This window comes from Hirundo rustica, chromosome 11 (genome assembly GCF_015227805.2).
Source record: "Hirundo rustica isolate bHirRus1 chromosome 11, bHirRus1.pri.v3, whole genome shotgun sequence".
Lineage (NCBI taxonomy): Eukaryota > Metazoa > Chordata > Aves > Passeriformes > Hirundinidae > Hirundo > Hirundo rustica.
In genome coordinates this window covers 13,707,810-13,734,368 of record NC_053460.1, presented here as the reverse complement: position 1 = coordinate 13,734,368, position 26,559 = coordinate 13,707,810, and the positions used below count along the sequence as shown (strand labels likewise).

Below are 26,559 nucleotides of genomic sequence, written 5' to 3'. Positions count from 1 at the left end.
GAGGAAACTGTGAAAGACGACCGGCTTGTTCCTGCGGGAGGCAAGGATCAGGAGCAAAAGCTCCCCTGGCAGAGTGACAGGGTGAGGGACGGGGCTCTGGCGCTCGTCCCGCCTCGCTGCCTGCCCGGCTCCGGAGCCGCTCTCCAGCAGCCCCGCAACAGGTGAGCCAGGGCAGAGCCCACGCCGCATTCCCAGCGGCTCGCCGGGCTGCGAAACCAGCGCAGGCGGCCTTTTCCCCGCGGCAGAGGAGAGTCGGCGTGGGCAACGCTGCGCTTCTCGCACCCACCGCAGAAAAGCACGCCCAGACAAAGGGAGCGCTCTGTGCGCGGGCAGGCGGCGGCACCGCGGGCTCCGAGCGGCAGCGAAGCGCTCCCCAGCGCCGAGAACGCTTGCTTTTGCCATTCCCTTAGGAAAATCCCCCGGACTTGCCCTGACCCCGGCTCCCCCGGCATCTCCGGCAGCGGGAGCGCGCCTCGCCCTGCAGACAATGCGGGAGCGGCCCGGGGAGGCCTCTGGGTGCGGTAGTTCCCTGCCCATCACCTGATGCCGTGGGCAGGCGCAGCCGGGACTACAGCCCCCGCCAGGCAGCGCGCCCGCAGCCCGGCTGGTGCAATCGCACCTTAGCACGCCCCGGGGCCGGGGCAGCGCCGGCTCGGAGAGGGATGGGTTTGCCCGGGACTCTTCCAGAGCACTAGCGCCGGCACTTCTGTCGGGGCAGGGGGCTGCAGCGCTGTTCGGATGCAATGGTGGGATCTACTGCTCCTGTGATGGCATCGCAACACCGCAAGATCAGCTGTATCCGTCGCAATTAAGTTTGCGGGATCTGGACATGAGAGGATCGAGCGTGTACGTGTAGCTGTGCCAGCTTTCGGCATTTTTCCTGACTGCACCTCCTGCTCGCGTGCATCTGACTGGCGCCCCGCTCCGACTACAAAATACACCGATCCCCCGCGCTCGTATCCTTAGTCCGGCTTTGGGAACTACCCGAGCGACCATGCATCGGTTTGTCTCGGTTGCCAGGCAAGCTGCGGCGAGGCTGTGCGGCCGCGGGCCGGGGGGCTGCCGGGGCGGAAGGACGGACATGGCTCTGCGCTGCGCCGCTTCGCTGGCGGCCGGGCGGCAGCCGCGGGGTCCCCGGCGGGAGGGGGCGATGCGCTGGAGCAGCGCTGCCAAGCCCTCCGCCGTGAAGATCAACGAGAAGGCGAGCAGGGAGAAGATTCTGACGCTGGAGTCCATGAACCCGCAAGTGAAGGCGGTGGAATACGCTGTGCGCGGCCCCATCGTTCTGAAAGCCGGGGAGATCGAGAAGGAGCTGCGGAAGGTGAGGCAGGGCAGGGCAGGGCAGGGCAGGGCAGGGCAGGGCAGGGCAGGGCAGGGCGCGCTCCCCGCAGCCGCACCGGCTCTGTCCCGAGCCCTCCTCGGCCGCCGCTCCCGGCTGGGATGTCGCGGGGCTCGGCGGGGACGTGACACCCCGCGGGGCTGAGACGTGACCGTGTGGAAGCGTCGGGAAAGCGGGAGGCACCACGAGTGCCGCTGCAGTGCCTCCTACCAAGTTCAAAACTCTCGGAGCACAGCAGCCTTTCCCCCGGCCCCGCTCCGCTGCGGCACCCCCGGGCCCGCGCCCCTTCCCACGGGAGGCGGCAGAGGCACGAAACAAAGGAACCCGCTGGCCGGCTTCTGTTTGTCTGTGTCACTGGCTGCCTAAGGCAGATACGGGACATCCCCATAAAGCAGTGTTTACATTTCTCCGGCCACTTTGACCCTTTGCTGCAATCCCGTGGCCTTTGTGTTATACAAGGGGGTGAGTGACCAGCTTTCATCATGCTGACAGAGCGCTGAAGTCGTTGGTGAGGATTTCGGGGATCCTGCCTGGGCCGGGGCGGGGAGGCACCGGGCTGCTGGCAGGTGAGCTGGCCCGGCTCTCCCACGCACTGCTCCGCAGCCTCACCCAACGCCGCTCTGGCTCGTCCGAGGAGATCACCTTTTTTCACCTTTTGTGCTCCTTTTTTTCGAGTTGTAGAAGTTGAGGTGCCTGAGGACAAACCTTCAGAGCACAAACGCTCAGTAACGCTGCCCAAAGTTGGAGGTGGTTGGGACTCTTTGGCGGATCAGATAATAAAGCAGATCCTAAGGGTCTGGGCCAGTATGTGCTAAATAAAGCATCCAAATCAGTAGGTGCTTATATTTTTTCTTCACGTTTCTTTCTTATTCCTTGGAAAAAAGATTTTTAAAACCCCTTAGCAATACAGTCATGGCTTTTTGCTTCTAACATTCAAACCACAGCTTCCCCTCTCATCACAAGGACTCATTTTTGTTTTGAATAAAGGATCTGGGAGAGTGGTTTTTCTGTAATTTTAGATATTATTCTCTGCTGTCACTGCTTTAGAGAGTCTTTCTAATATCTTATTACAGGTACTGCAAGACTATTTCATTACTTCATGTAAAGTGCTTTGAACAAAAAAGTGCTACAGCAATTCTAACCATAAGAGATCAATTCTCTGGTCTGCATGTTACTTGGTTTCCCTTGTTTTAGAAGGTAAACCATGTTCTCAGTTCACTGTAGTATATGCATCTATTTATGTATAAGTCAATAATTATTACAAATTGTTTTGTTTTGTTTTTAGAATTTCACTTTAAAACTTTAGAGTGGTGATGGATAATTAATTTTGGAACATCTGTTTTGATTTTTGCCTTAAAACTTGTTTATAAAGGTGTCATTGTGTTTATGCAACTAGGTTCCCTAGTGGATGCATTTTCCAAAGTATAAAATTTTCCAGTGTTCTCACTGAGTATGTTTGTTTTCAAGTTAACATCACAGAGCAGGAGATATTACTTGACAAAACAAATATAAAAGGCCCTTCACAAACTCCTCCCAGCTCCCCTGCTTACTCCAGTTACCAGCTGAATCACTGGCAGAGAGAAAAATCTACTGTGCACTTTTGAAAAAATGTAACAGCAAATCGTAGCCAATCACTTTACTAAAAGATTTTTATGTCAGTTTTGTGTTGTGCCTACTTATGTGGCATTTTCCATTCTTTTTTTTTTTTCCTGGAACCAGTCTCATGCAATAATGTTTGCCATTGATAATGGCTACCAGCATTCCTAGAGGTGACTATGCCACAAGTAAGGCAAACAAACCTCCCAGATGGCAGGGAAAGAGGACAAAATTACTGCAAAAGTAGGGACAGAGTATCTGCACAGAACACTAATCAACTTAAGGAAGCAGAACTACTTTAGAGAAATACTTGTTTCCACACTTGTCTAGTTACTCATTCCTCTTTGCTTTTCTGATAAAAATACTGTTATTCATTCTGTTGTTTAATCAAGCTGTCTGCTAAAGCATACAGTGTTGAGTAATACCTGGGTTCCTTATAAATGAAAAATTATAGGTTATCTAATTGTCTATTTTTTGCATGCATGTGTGTCTGAAATTTAACTCTGTGTGCTCACACATCAATGGCACTTCTTTGTTTCCTTTTTATTAAGTTGCACAGCTTTTTCCAACCCTCTCACTCTAAGCTCACAGAATTAGGCCAGGCACTGCCAGCAGAATTAACACTGCTGGATAAAGAGAAGAGGCTGAAGTGGTTGACAGAGGAAGGGGATGCCCCACAGCATCTCTAGATCCATGGCCACTCTTCACTGACAGCAAAAATTGTCCCACAACAGCTCTTCTACATCTGATGGGGAAGGAGGTTTGCACAGGCAGGAGAGCACAGGCTCTCCAGTATGAGGTGGAAGCACTGCAGTGGCTGGGGGTAACAAAACCAGGCAGGGGTGAAGCAATGGCAGTAAATCTGCATTTATCCTGTTCTGCCCAGATGCCTTCAGGTAATTTGTTTCTAAGCTAAAAGCACCCTAAATGCAGCCATTGTCTAATCAGATGTGATAGAGGCTCTCCCTGTTTAAACTTGGTTCCGTTCAGTTACTCTTCATACTTGTGTAACTCATACAGCTGTTATGGAGACTATAAAACAGCTACTTGAAGCTGTTTGTGCAGCGTAAGCTTTCATCTGCCTTGAGGTTTGTTCTGCTGTCTCACATCCCAAAGAGCAGCTCCTCTATTATTCTCTCTGGCACTAGCTGTTTCTCTGTATTAAATGCAAATGATCACAACAGGAGCTGTAACTCTACAGTGCACACAGAAATAAGGACTAAAACTTTACTCAAGAAGTATCTGACTGGACAACTGAAGGGACATTCCTTAAAAAAATATATATTAAAATAAGGCATTAGTTTCAGCTCGTGTGCCTGGGACTAAGCCAGTGTAAGTGACAAGTAAAATACTCAAAGCAGATTAAGATTGATTGCTCAATAGAGGTGGAGCATGCTGTACCTGGATTTCACAAGTTTTGTTGGCTTGCGACCTGTATTCATCTAGGTGGAAAATCTGGGGTTTTATCTATATTAAGTCTTTCAAGATGGAAATCTTCATGCAAGATTAGTAATTGCATTACTTTCCTGAACCTTTTTTTCATAATTTTGAAATTGTGTCATGCTTTGAAAATGAAAATCCTTTTTCTCTTCCTCTTTGCTATTGGTAGCAATCAGCTGATTGTGGTGTACTAAGATGACAGAAAGAACTGATTCCAACCATTGTCCTTGGTGTTTCTGGCAACTTTTTAAAGCAAGCTAGAACACAGGCATATTTTAATAAATGATTACACTCTAAATAGAACTCAATCAAATAAGATCTTTTTTCTACCCCCTTTGTGTGGACTTGCTAACAGATGGCCATGGTATCAAGTATTGACTTTAATTACATTTCAGGCTACAAAACTGCTCCTGAATACAAATTCAATGCAAGAATAATGCAATCTCTGAACAGAGCCCTTCTCTTTACCTAATCAGTAGTAACAAACTAACTTATCTTTACACGGGCAGGACACACATCTGATTTGTTGCTTTGCATTCATGCTAATTTTAATTGACCTTGTTATGGAAAATCCCTTAATATCTGTCTGTTACTCTGAAATTTCTCTTCACTTATACTCTCCTTTTCTCTCCAACTCCTGATTGGTTTTTCCATAATGTCAAGTTTTGTGTTAGGTTAAGTTGCCTCACATCTCCTTGCAAAGCGTGTGGATGTTAAACAGCATTTCAGGACCCACAGGTCAGCTCAGGTAACGTTGGAAGCAGTGCCTGGCTCAGTGCAAGGCACAAAGGTCCTTCCAAACTTTCAAGCTGCTGAAGGAGAATTGCAGGGTGGAAAGGACGAGAGGGATGGCGTGCAGGGATGTATTGGTAGCATGTAGGAAGTTCCTTCAGACAGCACAGGTGTGTAACACATCCCAACCCTGGGCCTGGAGCCATGGGTCTGCAATGGCATTATACAGTTTCTATACACTGAAGCCCCTGTTGTGCTGTTACCTTTACAGTGAAAAGGTTGTACATTCACCTCCTGTGCCCACGCTTTTCATTTCCGTAACTCTTGCAAATAGGTTCCTGTTTCACATTTATTCAAGCCACTTGTTCACTCCCTACATTGCTATTTAGACAATAAAACTACCAAAATCCTTCTGCTTAGGTAGCTGAAATCTCAGGCAGCTTCTGCTAAAGTATTTTGTAATACTGTAGAGCTTTTTTTTTTTTTTTTCTTTTTCTCCTCACTAATTCATCAGGTTTTTAAATTGAATAGAAAAAATCTGACTTAGAATCCAGCCTTAATTGTAAATGTGAGTTGACTGTGTCCCTGGGAGTTCTGGAAAGATAAAACAAAATTTAGACAATGACATGCAGAAATATAATTTAACATGCCAAGAAAAAGATACAAGATTGACTGGTACACCCAGTAATGAAAGATGTTAAGCTTAAATTACCATCCTATAATTTTCTGCTTTGAATACGTGACTGTGTGCACACGAAGAAAGTATCTTCCAGGCAAGAGCATCTGACCTCATTAAGACAGAACTGTTGTTCCTCAGTTGTCTGTACATGTTGCATACATAAGTGAATCTGTAGTAAAACCCATGGTTTTTAAGAGGGCAAAAACTACTGCAGAGGAAGGTGAAAGAAAACTGGTTTCAAGAGTGCAATTATCAAAATTATGTGTTCAGAAACTCACAACCCACAGAATCCAGTTTTTGATATTTTCTGGTTGAATACATTAGCAAAATTTATTCTAAAATAGACCTTTTCCAATAACTCAAGTTAAGAGAGTCTTAATGTCTGATCACTTTCTAATGAGCATTATTTTAATTCTGTCATTTAATTCTGTTATGAAATCTAGTGCTTTATCTATATAGGCAAAAATTCTGAATGCAAATCCACTTTGATCAAAGTGTCAGGCAAAAGTAACATGAGGACAAGTCCTGTTCTGTAATCTCTGAATCAGATCTGCCAATTAATGGTCAGCCCCAGTGATTTTCTCATGTGATATGAGGGGGGCATGCGAGTCATCACTGCCATTCTAAGTCAAAAATTCAGAATTTGCCTTCTCCTCCCTCCCCAAAACAGCTCATGTCTGCTTGAATTACACAAGCATAATACAAACTCAAAGCCTTACTCCATGGTAAGCAGGTCAGGTTTATTTTTCTGCTGTGAGCTGTTTTAATAAAAAGATTGAAAAGCTAATTCAGGTCTTCAGGTCCCAATTAGTTAAGGGCCTCTGGGCAGTGCTTTCTTGGCCTCTTGAGAGGAGGAGGGAAAAAAAGCAAGCAAGCACCTTGGCTACTACAGCGTAGATCTCAGCTATGCTGAAATGTTTGCGTTTGCCAGCTCTGATTGTATAGCTTGTTTGTGCAAGTCACAGCAAAAGGAGCCTCAAGGAAATAGTACAGTGTTTCATAGTGTGATGTTATTGCCTGATAACCATCAAGAGGAGGTACAAAGCAGTGGCAATGAAAATTAAACAATTGGGAGCAGCCAGGAGCAGGCAAATTCTGAAATTCAGAAGTAGCTGTAATACCAAGGTTCTCTTCTGGGATTAAAAGCAGCTCACGTTTTCATGGCCTCCTTAAGGGAACTCTTTTCAATTCTTTCCTGCTGTCATTACCAAATCCACACATGCTCTCTCCAGACTGATGGTTTTCCTTTGAAATCTGCTGAAGGTTTAACAAAGACAGTGTCAGGGCGGTTTGCACCCTTCTTCACTCTTTCTGGGCACAGTGGTGTTTTGCAGTTTGTCAGCACCGTCAGATGGAACTTTGTACAGGGAACCTCCAGGTACACTAAAACTAAGAGACAGAGCAGCTCCTGGCAGGGCACTGCCCTCAGGGTCCTTCTTTGGGGTGGTGTATGTTCTGGCATCACATTGCTGTTTTGACCAAGGAATTCTCCCAACACTTCTTGTGTCGTGACTTTCTCCTTGAGAAATAGCTTATCATTTCATACTGTTCTCCTTTCCTGATGGGTGTCCTCAGGCTCTGGGGATATCTAGGGAAGAGGAAACTTCCCCAAACCTGGTTAACTGCATAAAGATTTGTATTGACTTTACACCAATGAATTCTAGTTCATGTATAAAAATCCGTTCTTCCGACTTCGTGTAATATTTAGATACAGTTGTTAGAGTAATTGTGGCTGGCTTGCTTCAGGTTTCATCAAGTTTCATAAAAGATCCATTTCCTCAAAAAAGAGCAGAGAGGGAAATAACTGTTGAAGGAAGCAATTTCCAAAGAGCACATTCCAAATTCTGGAAGATTCTTTTATTCCATTAAAATCCTTTCATTTTCCAGAAGATGGCTACAAAAAGACAGTACATGTTTTACATGTGGAAGTGAAAAATAGCTTCTACAGCTTTAAAAAAGGGCTACAATCATGAATCTGCTTGCTGCCACTGTCAGAAGAGTGGCAGGAGCCTGGCCTTGTTCCGAGCTGGAGCTGAATCACGTTGTGAGCACAGTGTGAGGTGCCGCCGAGGCAGGAGGCTGGAACAGAGCTTGCTTTTGTAGGGCTGGGCATTGCTTCTCCTCCTTGATGTGGTTTATACCTCTTCACAAGGCAGGAGACTCAATCTTGAACTTACTTCTCACAAGTTTGTTATTAGAGCTCCTGTTATGCAAGCTTCCCTTTTGCAGAGCCCTGCCTGCTTCCACGCAGCCAGACTGCCTCTGGAGCACACCTTGCAATCCTGCCTGCACCCAGAGAGAGGCAGGGGATGAGACACAGGCAAGTGTGCTGGGGATCCCTAGAGGAGAGCAAAACAACTCCAGTGGCCCAGTTCCTGCTCCCCCTGCGTGTTCCTGGGCTTGCAGGGACATGGCTTGTCTCGGCTCAGGTGTGTTGCTGACATGGTTAAAGACTGCTTAGCCTTCTGCAGTGAAGTAAATCCATGACCTGTTGCAACCCTTTTCCTGCTGCTCTACAATTTGATATCGGGGTTATCAACATCACATTCACATTTCCTCCTTTCATACAGATCTTTCCACGGACCTTCCAAAAAGTATTTGACATAACCCTCCCCCTGGATACCCACAGCCATCACCACTGGAGAAACCTTGGCACAAGTGGCCGGTGACTGATGCTGCTCTGTCTGAAGGATCTGAGCAGAATTCTGCCTTGAGCCCATCTGCAGTCGCAGGCACTGTCTACACTTCCCTTGCTGCCAGCTTCTGATAGCCCTGCTTTGACACTTTGACCCATTAACATTCGGCACTTGTTCTTGCCTGTCGTTGTTTTCTGTTCCTATTTTTGAAATGTAAGATGGGAGCTTTTGTTCTAAATAACTATTTAATTTTTTTTTTTAAGAACTTGTTTAGAACTTTTCTTTCTAAACTAAATCTGAACAACTTCTGATACTCCTTTTTTTTTCCATAGAGAGACTGGAAATCGAAAAATACTAAGTGGCCATAGCAATTTTTGTACAGATTTCACTAGGAGAGGATATAGCAAGACTCAGGAAGGCAGTTCTAAATAATTGCTGATATTTGACTTGTTGTCAGGGAAGAAAAAGGCTCCAGTTATTTAAGAGCATTTCTCTTTTGTAAGACAAAAAAGACAACAGCTCTTGTAGCTGAGCCCAAGAAATATAAATTAGTCAAGAGAACTATGGGCCTGTAAGCCTGTGTGGGAACTGTGTGTACCACACAGAAAATGCAGCATTCCTTCACTAACAAGATTTTATGGTGAGAGAACTATTGTGTATGGTTTACTATTTGTTCCAGATCCATCATTAGAGAAGCAGAGGGAGTATGAGGTTTGTGGAGTAGGTGATGATTCTATACTTGCAGTGATGGCAAAAACACTGAGTTGGCCCTAGTAAAGATATAAATGGCATCAATGCCAATAAACTACAACATTACTTATGATAAACCAGACATAGGCACCAAAAAGTTCTGTTACCTTTGTTTGAAAGGCTGTACCACTATGTAAACTCCAAAAGTACATTATAAAATGCCAGGTACCTTTCAGCATTTCACCAACCAAAGAAGCAGCTATTTTTTATTGCAGAACACAATAGTATTTGTGAGCAAAAAATCTAATTTGTCTAATGTAAGGTATTTCTATTATTAGGTAGTTGGTTTGTTTTGGTTTTAATCTGATAAATCAGAGTATTTCTGTTTCATGTTGCTGTGTTTTCAGACTGCCTAACTTAAGGCAAAGAAAGTATCATCCATATTCCTTAACAGATTTGTATTACTTTGCAAATCTAGTGAAACTGATTCAGTTTGCTGTAAGGACCAAATGCAACCAAAATATATGGGAATTTTTCTTCATTTCAAGGAAATAGAAATTGTTCTTTTTCTACATACACCTTTCTCTTCCTACTTATTTGTAATTAGAATGAAACAGTGTTCTGTCAGTGGACCCCAGATAGATTGAAAAGAACACATTTTTAGCTGTTTACATTACTCCTAAATTACTAAACTTCAGCCTCAGGTAAGTGTAATGTCTATCTGGCATCTCTCTTTTCTCATTATTTAGAGCTGAAATGTGGCTCTTAATTTGGGGAATTCTTAGATCAACAAGCATAAATGCAAATGACTTGATGGACTCAGTGTGTCACTTTCAATTATTTTAAGGGAACTTTTGTTTTTTAAATTGCTGCTAAATATAAGGCCATGTAAGACTGACCCTTTTCAGTCAGGATCATGTAAGCCCAATTGTCTGGTTGTAATGCCGTTTCTAGCTCTATATTTAACTTTAAAAGAAAAAAAAACCCCAACAAATAAAGGCTCTCAGATATATGATGGACTGGATCCATGAGTGGGGCACTGGGGATTGTGCAGCCTTAAACCTCCAAATCTTGGCATACCTGGAAGTCTGTAACCCCAGTGACTACCTGTATTATTGTTATTTGCACATCTGGCTTCTGGTGTGTCATTGAAGTCCAACACCGTAGTGCATGGTGGAATAGCAAAAATTAGTTAAGGCTGTCCAGCCACATATTCTATATCCAAATCCTGTAATTGGCTGTAAAGACATGGACCAGGAAGAGGCTTTTTGAGTTCATACCCAGAGCAAGTTGTTAGAGGTGATTTTCTACAGAAAACTAATCAGTTTGATTTTGCAGCTCCTTAGTCCACATGACAATTCTGTCGCTGTTAGGATGCCTCCCTACTATCTCTGAAATAGACATTAGAACAACTCTAAATTTATTATTGCCTCTCTCACTTATTCTTCTTTATTTAAACAACTGGTGGTTTTTTTCAACCAGTCAGTTCCTTGCCTTTTTAATGCCTTTTTTTTTTTTTTTTTTTAAAGACCTCTGATTGCTAATCAACATTCATTAACTTCTTTCCCTGTGTTCTCATGATGCATTCAGTTTCCCACAGGAAAAATGGCTGGCTGTTCAGATTTTGGAGACTAGGAAGCTTTTAAATATTCATGGTGATTATTAAGCATTTCTGGTGTTTATCACACAGAGCCTCACTATGATATATTTTGTGAAACATCTCTATGGGGAAAAGTGGGGTCATCATACAAGGAGTATTTAATCTAAGAATCAAATAAATAAGCAAGCAGTATCTTTACTGTTTTTGCTCTGAAAGAAATAAAGGTCTTGAGGTTCCTTTTGTTGGTGGTTTATCAAACATCCTCAAGTCTTTTTAGCTTCTTGACTGATCCATCCCTCTCTTAGGTCTCTCAAAGAAGTTGCTCTAATACAGACAATTTGAAATGCCTTTTTTCATCTTTTCTACTTCAAATGTTAATTTCCAGCCAAGTCAGTCTTTTACTTCCAGCTAGCAGAAAAATAAAAGCCAGCCTATCATTTAAAAATGTGTCACAGTCAATACAATTTCTGTAAACCATTTAAAATTTACTGGCAGTAAATGATAGTACTGTATAAGAAATGCAGTATTGTGTAAGAAATGCATTAAGCTTTACATTAAACACTGTAGCTGTCCTGAGATCAGGCACTGTTTAGTTACAGTCACATGACAGATACTAAAAAAGAATCTTCTACTTCAACCCTAACAAAACATTCTGAATGATGCTTTTCTAGGGAATCAAAAAACCTTTTACTGAAGTGATTAAAGCCAACATTGGAGATGCACATGCAATGGGACAGAGACCAATCACCTTCCTCCGTCAGGTAAGACTACTATGAAATATTTATTCATTTGTTATTAGAATGCCTTAAAGCTGTCTGATATAGGTATTAGTATAAATTATTCCCTAGATGCAATTAGATTTAAAATAGTTATTTTGTAAAGAGTTAAAAATGTTCATTTTTGAGCGAAAGTCCTATTGTTTGCTGATTGTCCTCTTTTAACACAGTAGCTTTCCTTAGTTTCCATATCATTCCCCACCCATATTTTTTCCTGCCACTTCTGTGTTATCAGTCAGCACATTCATTATCAATAATGCTCTTCAAGAAAGGAGGTGGTTCTCTTTAAAGAAAAAAGCAGAAGCCTTTCTTCATCTGAAAAAATACTTTGAAATCTGCACGTAGCTGGGTTCAACTACTTGTACTGCGTCTCATTTTGCACATTGTACCTCTGGGCAAGCTAATTGGTAGGTTAACTTTCAGGAAAGATTACAACAGAATTCATATTTGTATATTATTTCTAAAACACAAATGTTAAAATGAGTATTATCTTATTTACTGAGCATCCCTCACACCCTCATGTAAAATCCTCCATTTTAACAATGCTAATTCAGAGAGTTTTTCTCTTCTGTGAGTAAGACCCTTTAAAAAAACCAGCTACAAACTCTTCACCAATAACCAGTTTTGTAATTAGCCAGTGTTTGTGATCTTCATTTCCAAGGAAAGTTAACATAATATCATCAACTTAAAATAACCATTGAAAAGTGGCCAACTGGCATTTTCTTGGCACTGCAGGTAGTGGCCCTGTGTACATACCCAAACCTGTTGGACAGCCCGAGCTTTCCAGAAGACGCCAAAAAGCGTGCCAGGCGGATCTTGCAGGGCTGTGGAGGAAACAGCTTAGGTAAGGCTCTGTTCCAGTTGCTCCTGGTGGTGGAAACAACAAAGGTGGTTTCAGTAACTGCACCTGATGGGGGCAGGTTTGCACTGTAGACCTGCAGGTGGTGACCAATGGTGCAAATTTTTGGTGGGACTTGTCACAGAGGAGAAGGTGAGGGTTATACATCTAAGGAGCCCTTGCCACAATAACATCTAAGCATAACTCTAAATGGAATGCTGAGAGGTTTTTGTACCAGGAAAGTGGCAGAGAATACTAATGAGGCTCTGTTCTGTTGGTATGATATCTTTTAATCCGGGGCTCTGTGTCTCCTGCTAAGACTGGGTAGAGGTTTTTACAGTTTTACCTTCTCCAGTTGTTTTTCTGCCAAGGAGTCCACTGTCCCTGTAATGCTGGTGTCAACAAACAATATATGTCCATCTCAGCTGACCCAGTGCACACTCCTGGATCTTAATTTTGAACCATCAGTTCAAGTATTTTTTCTGGGGTATCAGAAACTCAGGTACCAAGGTGATAATCCTGTGCAAAAGCAAAGCTACACTGCTGAAAGGTGATAGTCTTTTACCTGACTGAAGGTGTCTACTTGTCCAAGGTAAAATAACTTTTGAAAGAACAACAGAGCTCTGTTCTTCAATCGCTGTTTCCTACAAGAGTGCACATGTCATATGCACATAAGTACAAACTTTGCATATTCAGTAGTAAGGAAATGGAAGAGGCAATTTTTTTCTCATCTAGTGACTGTGCTGCCTACCTGTACCTGGCAAATGCCATGAGAATTTCTACTCTGCAGATACTGCTACAGTTGCTGGGTGCAGCAAAGAATCTGGCACACTTACCCTCTTTCAAGTAGGCAAACAGTGACATTTCTGACTACTTATTACAGTAATTGGCATATTTCTTAATCTTTGTGATTGCAGTGCCTATTTGCACTGGCATATTTTGAGAGTAGGTGCTGTGAAATATAATAAAATGAACAAAATATAATAAAATAAACAAAACATAAACAGTGATTGTATTAGCAGTATTTCAAGCTTGGACTATTCCTAACAACACTGCCTAATACAGAATGTATTTTATCTTCATCATCTTTGCATTGGTTTGTCTTTTAATGTAGACCATTAAAATCACATTTATCAAAACTGAGAAGTTCCTCTAGCTCAACAAATCCATTTCCTGTCTTACTTTGGAACAATAAATCCACACAGTACTGTTGGCACATAGGAGTTACTGGGGATACATTTGAATTTTGACTCAGTCTTGCTTTGTAGTGATTCTCAAATTCAGGGATGTGGAAGGAGTTCTCAGAATGATCAGTCGTGGCGTTTGGTGCTCCCTTCCCCTTAAGGGCACGGTGGCGTGGGACACCACAGCCCGATGTTCGAGGAAAATGTCAGGAATTCAGCCTTGCATAATATTTCAGAAATATGTTCCTTTTCTTCAGAAGATTACACATTTCCCATAATTTCGGTTAGCTCAGTCGATTCTGAGGAAGTAGGCTTGAAACAGATGCAGTATTCAAATAAGAAGATAATTCTGGACACTGTTAATTTCAGTGGCTAAATTGAGGTTCTGTAAGTAACTGGAGTATAAATGGATTTTTAATCTTGAAATTATTTATGACAAGGACAACTGTACCTCTAAATTCCTGACAACTAAAAGCACTGTAGACTTTACTGATGTGCTGTACTGGTTTCTGCCCCTTCTCCAGCCTCCCTGTCTCCAGTACGGTGTGTCAGCCCCTCCTCCTGGCCTCTGGAGCTCATCAGCCTCCGTACAGCATCCCAAAACACACAGTCAGAGGCACAGGGACGTGCAGCTGAATGGAAGTCACCCCTATCATTTTGTTAGTAGTCTGACAACTTAACTGCTGTTCTCTTCATGGCTGAGAAGGAGAAATTGTCTTTCTTGTGAAAAACCAAAGATTAAAAACTGGCCCCACTGTGTTGTCTTCAAAACTTTATTTTTCAACAAATTTGTCAATCGAACACACTACATATGTTCAAAGCCATTTGAAGTGTTGCACCCATATCTATACCAGCCTATTTAAAGGGATTAATTGTAAAGTTAATATGAATATGAAATTTCTTCTGGAAGTGAACTAGAATACCCTCACTTCCAGTGAACACTCATTTGGCAAAACCCAACTCGTGGTTTTGAGTGTCGCTACTCCCAGGCTGTGTATGAAGGCTCAGATGTGTCCTCAGCTTCCCTGGTGTCCAAACACTCTGGGATTCTACTGACACTGCTTACTTTGCATGTGGGATAACTGGCATATCTTTCCAGACATTTGAGACATCTCTCCTGTATATAAAAATACTTAATATATGCAGCTTTTTGGGTTGGGTTTCTTTATTTGCAACCCACAGTGCAAACACATGTTCTGGTCAAAGCCATCAATGGAGTATAATCAAGTGTAGAAGTACAATGCAATTAGATGTTCTGTATATCCTCAGAGTGGTAGGACAGCACCCAGTGGAGCACAAGGCAGAATGACAGCTTAGGTTTGTTCTCCTCCCTTCACAGCAACCTCCTGGCTGTGGTCAAAGACCCTTGTACAGACCCAATATAACTTCTAGTCCTGTAAAAGTAAGTGTTTAGGACATCGGGGAACTTTGTGCCCTGAATGACCAATTGTGCAGCACTTGCAAAGGTTCTCTGTCTTTTGAAATCGTGCCTTCACAGAAGTCCCACCAGGCAGACTACTAGCAGATAACTGAGTTAAGTCAGGCGTAATTATTCCACTCCACCCAACAAGCAAAGAAGATTCTGTAGCTTCCTGACGGTGTTCTAAAATAGTTGTACACTTGTCACTTCTTTCTCCATCAGTCTTAGGCTTCATGGCTTGAATTCATTCCTCACCTTGACCTAGGCTTGTTTTTACTCTTTATTTGTTACACATTCTCAGCAGTAATGCACACAGGCATCTAACATCCCATTTTATTTCCAGTTATTAGTTGTGCTCTGTAAACTGCACATGAGATTGGGGTGATTCTAGACATTTCTGCTGAAAAGTGGCTGTGGGAGATGCTGTGGGGGAAGGAGAGAAGCAGTTTAGGATTTTTTTTGTTTCAGACTGTGGGAGAAAACAATAGGTTATTTTCATGTTGCAAATAAACCTCTTATATTTATCATGGATTAAAAGAAGTTACTTTCCTTTCTATTACACATACTACCTCTGTTCCTTGTTCCTGTTACTTAAATAGGAGTTTGTTTACATTCAGGAGTGCTTCAACATAAAGAAAGCAAGTGAAAGGTAGTAAAAATGGGATTGCTGTCCCAGTTTGCAAAATTGGCTTGCAATCACACTTTTTACCAATCCATTATGTTAGTTTTGTATTTTAGTGATACTTATTGTATTTGTCTACTTTCAAATCAGTTCTTTTGTTTTATGAACAAATCAGCTCCCTTTCCTTCTCAGTGGAAAAAAAAAAAGCAAACCCATCCTGGGGATCCATATAAATATGGCTCATATATACAAACTACTCCATACAATACTAGCTCAGGAGTTTTGCTAGCATACAGAAAATCTAACGTACATTGCACTCAATTCTCATCTCATTCTGTATCTTTCACAGGATCCTACACTGCCAGTCAAGGTATAAATTGCATCCGTGAAGATGTTGCTTCATATATTGAAAGAAGAGATGGAGGGGTTCCTGCAGATCCAGATAACATCTATCTCACCACTGGGGCAAGTGATGGCATTTCTGTAAGTGTTAAAATGAAACCTGTCCCTTTTTGGTACAAACTGTAGCTTACCAGTTACCTCTTCAAATACAGATCCCTGTTGAACCTCTGGTCTCAGAGAGTCCTGTGAGTTTGGTCTGGCAGATACTGAAGCCACATTCAATGAATATCCAATACTGTGAACAAACCAATGAACCCCCTGTGTGAATGTCAGGAGCCAGCTAAAAAATATGTGCACAGTCTTTTAGTATACATTAAACTGTACCTTTCTGTAAAGGTAATATGAAATTGCAGGTGCCTAAATTAAAATTTAGAAGATTCAGTGCATTCAGACTAAATAATGGTTGTTCTCAGTGGTTATGACACAGGAACGCTGAAGATTAGAGAGCATCAGTCGGTGGCAGAGGGAAGAGGGAATGACCTCAGAGGTGAGAAGTCTCAGCTCTTCTCCCAAGTAAACTCTGCTAGTGCAGATCAATGCCAGTGAAAATCCCGAAGATTTATTTCTGTTTGTGTATTTTAGTTTGTTTGAGAAAATCTTCAGGTTTGGGGTTCAACCAAGGTTCAAAGATGGTCCTTAGTTAAGACAGGAATACCAGTCTCTATCAGATAGACTGCTCCCTTACAGACACATTTGCTGATAGAAGAGCAGCTTTTCTAAAGGCCGCCTTTGCCAGTGTGTGGTGAGGGCGCTTTTTTAAAGGACATCTAGTGGCAGAGCTCAGGATGACATGATCCGGCAGGAGCAGCTCTCCAGAGGTCTGCAGTCAATTGGCTTCCCAGAGTTTCTGACGCTGGCAGCTTGTCAGGAATGGCAGCGCAGCACATCTCACCTGCACCGTGCTGATTTGATTTCACCACTGATGTAAAGTCAGCCCTATAACGAGTCTCATTCTTTGGCCCTTCTAAAGATAAAACAACTAGTGTTTCACACCTCAGGGTAGAGAGGGTGTTAAGGACCTTTCAAATATGCATTTGGTCCTGATTATATGTTTTGGATGCTTGGTATTTTTAAACTAGTGGTGGGTACAAAATTATGTTGATTATAAATCATTAGCTTAGCAGCTGAGTATGTGATGAGAGGCACAGAACAGCAGATTTTGTACTAGAACCACAAAGAAACTAAAGGGAACTGCTGCTGAGAGAAAAGATATTTTGGGGTTTAGATGCCAATTACATGCTGATAAGGATGCTTGCTTTGATTGCACCTGTACTTCAGAGTTCTTTCGTGGTTATTAAGGCAAGAAATCTCTCTGCTTCCTGCCCCTCGTGTGCTGTTTTATCTAATTCACATGTAAAAAGCCTCCACATCACTCAGACCCTGGGCACAAGGAAATTATCTGGACTGACCTTAGCACAAACATCACCCTTCTGCCTGTATCTTCTGGGCATGAGCTACGTATGAATGACTTTATTTTCATCCCAAGACATGCAGACTTTGGTCTGTTCTGTTACTTGAAAATGAAAACATAATTGCTCCTAATGTGAAACAGGTTTCTCTGTTCCAAGAGAGAATCTGCACAGGCCCCAGTTCTAATTTCTGGTTTTATTTATTGGTCTCTTGTGGTTAATGAGATAAAATGAATGGAAGGCAATGAGCAAGAACTACTTAAACTTCTTTGCTTACAACAGAGCACAGCAGAAAAATCACGATCTTGATATTCCTGTTTCCAATTTGCCCTCTAGCCTTGTGCTCAGAATGTTTTTCCTGAATTTTGCAGTTGATCAGGCACAATCTTTGGAAGCTCTGACATGAGAGGATTCCATTAAGCTTAGACCATCCTCACTCAGCCAGTAACAACTTGAAGTAAATAATTCTCTTTGACTATCTGCTTCTAGGAGAGAAATCCACCTTAACTCTACACTTTTTATGGAAGGAAGTTTAGTAACTTATTCCAGAGTATTATTAATTCTGGTACATGACCTTTCTGATTTTTTTAATTCCTACTTTTTCCCCAGGCAATTTTGAAGATCCTGATTTCAGGAGGTGGCAAATCCCGAACAGGAGTGATGATTCCTATACCCCAGTACCCCTTATACTCAGCAGCCATCTCTGAACTGGATGCTATCCAGGTGAACTACTATTTGGATGAAGAAAATTGCTGGGCTCTAAATGTGAACGAACTTCGCCGTGCCTTGAATGAAGCTAAGGCATATTGCAATCCAAAAGTCCTCTGCATCATCAACCCTGGAAATCCCACAGGTCTGTAGGAATTTTGTTTAATGAAGAGGTTTTAACACCATTTTCTTTCCTTTTTCATTCGTTTGACATTGCAGGCAAATCCTAAGCACACATCAAATATGTCAAGCTGAATTCCAGAGATTGGTAGGTGCTCTAAGTAGGACAGTATGCTTTACTTTTAGAAACATATTTTCAGTATCGTGGAACTCCACAAAGGAGGGAGCAGATTCACTTCATTGAATCCCATTTGAAGCCACTGCTTCCACTGAAGTTTTCCAGACTTGTGGAATGATTTTCAGTCACTTTAGGAAAGATCTCACCTCTGGCATGGCCTGTAGGCTTTTGGCTTCTGAGAGGCAATGACTGTAGTAACTCAGAACTCAGTGGCAAGCCTCCCTCAGAATTTAGCAGAGTAGTTGAGGTTAGTTGGTGAGAAGCTAGCTCCCCCCTAACCATCATGCATGTGAGCATTTACAGTGATTAGCTATACACACAGTACTCTCAATAAGGCCTTGATTCATTACTGTATCTCACACTCCCTTTGCTTGAGATAGACTGAGTTACCTTGTACCATAATTCTTCCCAAAATACTCCTTAATTACATACTTAGTGAACTGAATTCTAAAGTTCAATAGCACTTTTCTGAGGAAAAGGGATATCTTCTTGAAAAGTTGGTAATCTAAGTAGGTGTGGGTGAAAAGATCTGTGTGTCTAACTTTTCTTGCTTTAAAAATCAAACTGCAGGACAGGTGCAAAACAGAAAGTGCATTGAGGATGTGATACACTTCGCTTGGGAAGAGAAACTTTTTCTTCTGGCTGATGAGGTAATGGAATAATCTGTTCTCTCAAAAGCACAGCTTTGAGTACTCACATGAGGTATAATTTTGTTCCACGTGTGGTGTTGGTATTTTTTAAGTACAGGGAAAAGACTCTCTGTTATCATATTAAGACATGAACAGACATGCAAGATTCTTAATATCAAGGGCTCAATATAACAGGTGGCTTGATCTGGGTTTGGACTGGAGAGAAAGCGTAGGGGACACAAGGAAGAACTTTGCTGGAACAGACCTAAAAACCTACATGGTGCTCAGACTACTTCAAATGGAAGAAACAGAAGAAAAATCAATTGAAACATACAAGTAAATGTTCAATCATACAAAGAAGCTCACTGTTCTTCCAAAGGCCCAGCCTTTAAGTGTGGTCACATCAGATAAAAAGTATCATTACAGTAACTACTACTTAACAAAGGACCTTGTGTCTTCTAACAGCTTTTAAGTTTTGAGTGTAAGCACTGTTTCTTCAGTTCAGATCTGCCTCTCTAAAAGGCCGTGTTTTATCCTCAGTTGGGGGAACAGAGCACATTAATGTCTTCTGACTGTTCAGGTTTACCAGGACAATGTGTACTCTGAAGGATGCCAGTTTCATTCTTTCAAAAAGATTCTGTATGAGATGGGACCCGAGTACTATAACAATGTTGAGCTGGCCTCTTTTCACTCCACCTCTAAGGGATACATGGGCGAGTAAGTCTGATTTAGTTTTTTTTTTTATTTCATCTTCCTCATTAATCTGGTTGGACAGCCCTTTCATATTACTGACCTGAAGGTAATCCACCGTAATTAATCCTCTATTAATTTTAACTAAAGACTATTAAGAAAAGAAAAACAAGCTCGGAGTAATGGATTAACTCAGTGGTTTTCAAAGTACCAAATAATAAGCGTATTTATTTCAGACATCTAATGCCTCAGTCCCACAAAGGTGAAATCCTACAGTCCCAATCTGGACCTGTGATAAAGGAAAATTGGCCTCCAACATTCAAGGGAACAGCTCATGTATCACTGGGATATTACAAATGTTGGGGTTTGGTTGTTTTGGGGAGGAGGAGATGGAAGAAAAAGAAATTTTTGGATTAAATGTATGCTGCTACAGCCATATCCTCTTGTTCTGAAGATTAAAGATCCATGTTAATTGTTAACTTGCCTGCCAGGGAAGCTGCATGTCCACCTTTATCTCTGTATGGGATACTAGGACATAATGACATGTCATGCAGCTCCATCTTAAACCATTATCAGTGTGGCAGCTGTTTCAACAAGCTGTATCTTACCTATTGTGAGATTCTCATCAATTGTCTTTCCACTTCTGCGGTCATTTTCATTGTTTTGCTGTATTTATAGACTTGTGGTTAACCAATTACTTCTGTTCACTTTGTCACAGATGTGGCTACAGAGGAGGTTACATGGAGGTCATAAACTTGCACCCAGAAATTAAAGGACAGCTCATTAAACTGCTTTCTGTTCGCCTTTGTCCTCCAGTCTCAGGACAAGCAGCCATGGATATTGTGGTGAATCCTCCAGTACCTGGAGAAGAATCTTATGCACAGTTCATAAAGGTCAGCAATAACATGCTTGTTGTTTTGTGCATTTCCCAAACCTATCCTAAATATTGGGAACTCAGATTATGCACAGAGACCAAAGAGTTTTCTTTCCTTTCTCCTTGGACAATCTGGTATTAACATCAATTTACAGAACTATGCACTGTATTGAGAATTAACTCAGTAGGACATTTAAAAATACTAGGAAGGCATTATGTAATCAGCTTTCTTGACGATACATTCAACATTTTTCCTGTGTTTAATATAAAAAAGGTTTACTAAATACGATTTGCTGCTACTAAAATCTAAACAGGAAAATAAGTTTAAATTAAATTTTAAAATCAATCTTTTTCTTAAATATCCAGTGCCTCTATATACTGAGCAACATGAAAATCTCTATTAAAGTATACATATAATTTCTCACTTGTAAAAATGAAGCTGAGTTTGGCTTAAGATATTACATTATCAAGTCAAATCAAAGGTTCAGTTGACACCGTCTCTAAAAATAGCCAGAAGTGGATGCTGAGGAAGAAGACTGTAAGAAGAGGGCACACAGATAGAGACTTCTGCAGGTTATTATCTGTCTGCAACACTGTAATTGTACCCTGCTAAAGCCTTTTTGCACTGCAGCTTTTAAGAGCACACCTGGAATTTGGAACATGGTTTGTTCTAACAGCTCACCAAAACCTTACCAGTGTTTCATTTGGGGAAGCCCTTTCGAAACATCATTGTTTCTCCTGGTGTTTTTATTGCTACTTGAAATGTGTCCAACTGAACACCTTCCTTTTAAACAGGAGAAGGAATCTGTTTTGAACAATCTTGCCAAAAAAGCCAAACTAACAGAAGACTTGTTTAACAAGATCCCAGGAGTTCACTGCAACCCCCTTCAAGGAGCTATGTACGCTTTCCCACGGATCTTTATTCCTTCCAAAGCCATTGAAGAAGCAAAGGTCAGTCAGTCATTCTTATCCCAATCCATTTTAACCTCCTCTCACCTGTGCCTGCCACTTCTGATGAACTTTGATTCCAGAGATGGAGTACAAAAGCAGTATTTCAAGGGCCGTGTATGATCTTAAATAGAACATGACCTTTATTTGAAGAGAGGAAAACAGAACAGATCATTTCATCCCTGTGCTAAGGCTCCCAGGTTGAGAGTGTCCCCAGGGATGTTGGTGTTTAAGTCACACGAGCAGCTGGTCCTGTGCAGTTCCAAATTGCTGCACATTCCTGGGCTGAGGAGACCAGCATGTGTGAGTGGCAGTGTGCTACTGACCTTACAAGAGAAGCCCCATTCACCAGGAATGGGAAAGAGGGCTGGAGGTTTTCGGACAAATTTCACCTTTTTGCCTTTGGGACAGTAACCTATGTTAATAAATGATAAGTCTTTCTGTTCCTAAGTAGAGCTCTGAAACCTATTTTTTAATATTCATTTTGTAAAGGGAATTTTATTAGCACAGCTGAGAACAAAAATAGGGCTGTTTTTCGGCTGCTTATTTGATTAGGTATATAACCTGTATATATTTAAGAACTTTTCATAATTATTAATCAGGGGACCTCCTAGGCAGCAGATTATTCTGGGGGAAAAAAATAGTAACTGCCAACAGAACTGGAACACACAGTTCTCAAATTAATTTAATCTTATCAAATGTCAGTGCCTTAGATTTTTCCAAGTACAACTTTCAGACTTTTGACAAAAGTTACAAGCAAGTCAAGGGGAATAACAAAATTACCTAAACCCTTTCTTTTGAAGTGAGTTTGTTTGTAAGTTCTTCAGCCCTGTTCCTCCATGAAGTACTGTTACTTAATTCAGTGTGAACTGCCCCATTAGCAATTGTTCCTCATCTTCTTTAATAAACTGAATAAGGAACTAATAATATAACATTAAGTTTCAGGGGAAAAAAAAATCATTCTAATATTAGGAATATTTTGACTTCAGTAATTCCAAGGCATCCATTCCCTTAGGCTCATAAAATGGCACCTGACATGTTCTATTGCATGAAACTTCTGGAAGAGACTGGAATATGTGTTGTACCTGGAAGTGGATTTGGCCAGAGAGAAGGAACCTACCATTTCAGGTACAATTTCTGTTTGTTTAAAAGCAAATTAGCAGTAGTAAGCAAAGTACAATCCCAGTTCTTTCTCTTCTGACTGAATACAAGGATTTTTATTTCAGCTTATGTTGTCTCAGTTTCTACTGGACAGTTCTGTGGACTGACAGCAAGGCCAAAGATCTGGTCTCTTAGATGAGCTATACCAGTTTTTATGGTGTTTTCACAGCTTGCTTGCATGATTTTATTCTATTTTTCCATACTGGCATTTGAGATGCCTTCTCCAGGAATACAAACAATAGTAACAGACTTTAGTAATAGACAATAGACTTCAATTTTAAAGTTGGCTCTGGAATTACAAAAATGCCCTGTATTCTTTTGGGGGGAGGAGGGGCCTAAACTGTGTTTCCATATGGAGAAACTGCATGAAAAATGCACTCTCTTCCCTATAAATCTGCTCTTTAAACACTCTGTATAACTTTACCAAAACAAGATGTGGAACTAAATATTCTAACACCAAAACTGTTGCCTTTGCTTCCAATAAACAGAATTTTGCTCCAGCCAAGCCACTGATAGCTAGAATTTATCATAGAATTTAGTCTTCCTCAGTCTGAAACAACACAGCAGAGGGTATCTTTAGCCTTGACAGTTCTGCAGCACAGCCAGCTGGGTCAGATCCCTGAGTACACACAGCTCCAGGAAAAGCTAGAGAATCCATTCCTACACCAGTGTGGGAAAACCATTGTGTTCTGTGGGTCTTGCACACAGCCTGGCATCCATACCCCACGGGATTTTCAGGGTATGCAGAAGAAGGGAAAAAGGGACTAAAACATGCAGAATGGGATGGTGCATTGTTTTAATGCTTCTGAACTCAGTTTTCAATTAAAGAAAAAATGTACATTTACTCATAACTCAATTCTTAAAGCTCAAAAACTGGGTATAATTTGGCATAACTGCCCAATGGTGGAAACTGAGTTGCTGGTATTTCTTACTGATGATCTTGAGAGTTCTTGAATTCCTGTATTCTAACCAATAGAAACAAATTTCTCTAGTTTATAGTATAGTTCAATTAAAGTATCAATGCAAAAAATGAGAGAATTACATCCAAACAGATGTTAACCTTAACATGTTACTTGCTATGCCTTAAGATTAATTAAGATCTGTGCAAAAGCCACAGTTTAGTTGGTTCTAAAGACAATATGGGTTGGGGTTTTTTACTTCTTTAAATATTATTTTTCAGAATGACCATTCTTCCTCCAGTAGAGAAGCTGAAGATCCTACTGGAGAAAGTGAAAGACTTCCACATAAAGTTTCTTGAAAAATATGCATGAAACTACTGTGGCTTTTCCCCCCTCATCCCCTCCCCTTCAAGGCAAATGCAGACAACGAACAACGATGTGCTGAGAATGTGCTGTTTATCTAATTTAACTAAATTCAAAATAGATAGAACCAGACCCAGATACTGCTACAACTCATTGGACTATTAAAGTTATGTCTGCTGCAGATGACATTGTTACACCAAGTTTTTTTTTTTTAAGGGGAAGGGGAAGAATGTGAAGAAAGCGGTGAGAAGAAAGAGTCAGTAAACGTTTTTGTGCCTTGATTGAAAGTTACATTTGTGAACTTTTGACTCAATAGGTTGGAAAAGGGAATTGCTCATTAAAATTACTACTGTCATGTGGATTTTTTTTACAAAATGGAAATGCCAAGTTCAATTGTTTAGGTAGGAATATGTTTCCCATCTTAAAATTCTACTAAACAAAAATCCAAACTCCTACATTATGGGTATTGCTTGGTTTAATTTTTGTTGTTTTTGTTGTTAAGTTCTCCCAGCCTGATCAAGCATGTAGGGACAGTGTGCTTATTTAAAGAAATCGTCAGCAGATGTGTGCTGATACCTTTGAAATTCTGCTGAAAAGAAATCCTGCCATCCCAGAGTAGCTGGAATGGAATATACAGTTTTGATCAGAGGAGTGAACGTGGTGTCTGCTTGAACCATATTTTTATGAAACTGAAACATAATAAGGAATACAGTCTTCTTCCTGTGCTATTCAACACATGATCCCAGCATGAGAGCACTGAACACTTCCTGCCATAACAACTCCAGGAGTCTCCTGTTAACCCACATCTTTTATACACATGGAACAGAGTAAGTTACTGTCCCAGAGCAGATGTGAGTACAGCCAATCCTTTCATGTAGGGTAAAACACAGCCCTTTCAGAACCACTCTGTCTGTGGGCAACATTTGTTGGGAAGCATCACACAGCCCCTCTAGCTGGCCAAAATCCAGCTGGAACTTCCAAGGAATGACATGTTACCAGGAGAAATGCTGGGGCTGATTTCTAATGAAGGGGAAGGTATTTAAAGGAAAATGTTCTGCACCAAGCATAAAGATAATGATAGTACAGCTGACACTTAAATCTTCCACAGTCCTACTGCTGGCTGAATGATCCCGAGTGCTTCTCAAAGCCCAGCTGAACAAGGTGGCTATCTAGGAGTACAGCTGAGCAACTCCACTAATCTCTGCCAGCTTCCCTGCAAAACAAAGGACAGCTTCTGTTCCTCTAGAGCTGGAAGCTGGACACCTTCTGCTAGCTCTGATAAAGGGCTAAAGGAACAGAGCTTTCAGTATTCAGATGTGAAAGCATTAGCATTTGTCAGGCTTAAGCTCAGCATTTACAGAGTTCATTCATCAAGAATATCACATTCAATCTAGTCATTAATTTTAAGTACTTATTTAGAAGTAAACTCACTTTAATATCTACTAGCACTTTGTGAGGCTGCTGTTGCAGCTGGTTCAACACCCTGTGCTGATCCAGCTTACTAAAGCCAAGGGCTAGAGAAACACCATCCAGATAAGCCTGTGCCAATTTATCATGTGAGGAAGGTGAGATGTTGCCAATAACTCCTTGCCACAGCAGCCCCGGTCTGTGACCCAGCATGAGCATTGGGTGAGCTTCTCACAGTTTCTTACTGAGGCCTGTGAGAAGAATTCATTCCTCTCAATCACTTGCCAGGGGTCACAAGTTATGGATGAACATGGCATGGCTGCTACGCAAAGCTGCTGTGGAGGATTGGGGAAAAAAAAATCTGTTTTTCTCCTCAGAGCAGTGCACTTCTGGGAGGAGAGCACACTGAGAACACTTAGGCTGCTACCATCCCTTGAAAAATACAACCTGTCAGCACTCTCCACTTGGCATCCTTAATATGCACTAATAAAACAAACCCAGATAGCAAAACGTGGGAGGAGGTCAGAATAATGATGTGAAATGAGACAAACAGCACTTTCCTGCTCTAGGAATGTGTCCAAATCAGATCTGGCTTTGCACTCTTAATGCAGTGTAGATTGAAACTACGATCTAACAATGGGAGTTAGAATATTTTTTATATTTTTGTAACTACAGCTTTTTCATGGGGTAGTATTTGTAATCTAATAAGTCAATAGATTTTATATTTGCCTTGCATTTGCACCTGATACTTCTGGAAAAAATGTAAATATTTACAAGTTTATAATGATAATTTACAGGTGTGAAAGGCTTTTTGTTTTAAGTCGGGACAGCAATTCTTATACTTTTGAATCAAAATATAATGGCATAAACTGAGTTTTTTCTAAACATTCTATTATGGTGCCTTTTCTGTTTCTGACATTATAAGGGATAACAATTTGTTCTTGATTCATCTCATATGGAAGGGTGGTGATTTCTATTGTCCATCCACAATATTTGTATGTATTGTGATAAGGTTAATGTGCATTTTTGTGGAACAATCCTGTAAACCTAAGACAAAAAGGCTTGTTTTCCATGTCTTTGAAATATTCCATTAATGACAGACAATCCTTCCTTTCAAATGCATGCTTCTAGGTTTGATCTTCCTCCAGGTGCTCCTTATAACAGTATTTCAGATGTATGAGACTTCCAAATAATAAAGAACATGCTAAAAAAATGGTAA

The 26,559-nt window shown here is 41.3% G+C and overlaps 1 protein-coding gene across 1 annotated transcript; it reads left to right on the top strand.

Moving 5' to 3' along the window:
• Positions 1-134: 134 nt before the first annotated feature.
• GPT2 (glutamic--pyruvic transaminase 2) lies at positions 135-26,559 on the top strand. The gene is made up of 11 exons (XM_040075482.2): positions 135-1,321; positions 11,384-11,473; positions 12,224-12,332; positions 15,902-16,035; positions 17,973-18,216; positions 18,940-19,019; positions 19,579-19,715; positions 20,407-20,581; positions 21,358-21,513; positions 22,526-22,638; positions 23,852-26,559. The coding sequence occupies exons 1-11, from the start codon at positions 995-997 to the stop codon at positions 23,940-23,942; spliced, it is 1,656 nt and encodes a 551-aa protein (XP_039931416.1). The 5' UTR covers positions 135-994; the 3' UTR covers positions 23,943-26,559.

Bases quoted from the DNA above. Each gene is read 5' to 3' on its own strand.
- GPT2 (XM_040075482.2), top strand. From the start codon at position 995: ATGCATCGGTTTGTCTCGGTTGCCAGGCAAGCTGCGGCGAGGCTGTGC. The intron at 12,333-15,901 runs GTAAGGCTCTGT...TATCTTTCACAG, and splicing joins CTGTGGAGGAAACAGCTTAG to GATCCTACACTGCCAGTCAA. The intron at 16,036-17,972 runs GTAAGTGTTAAA...CTTTTTCCCCAG, and splicing joins GGGCAAGTGATGGCATTTCT to GCAATTTTGAAGATCCTGAT.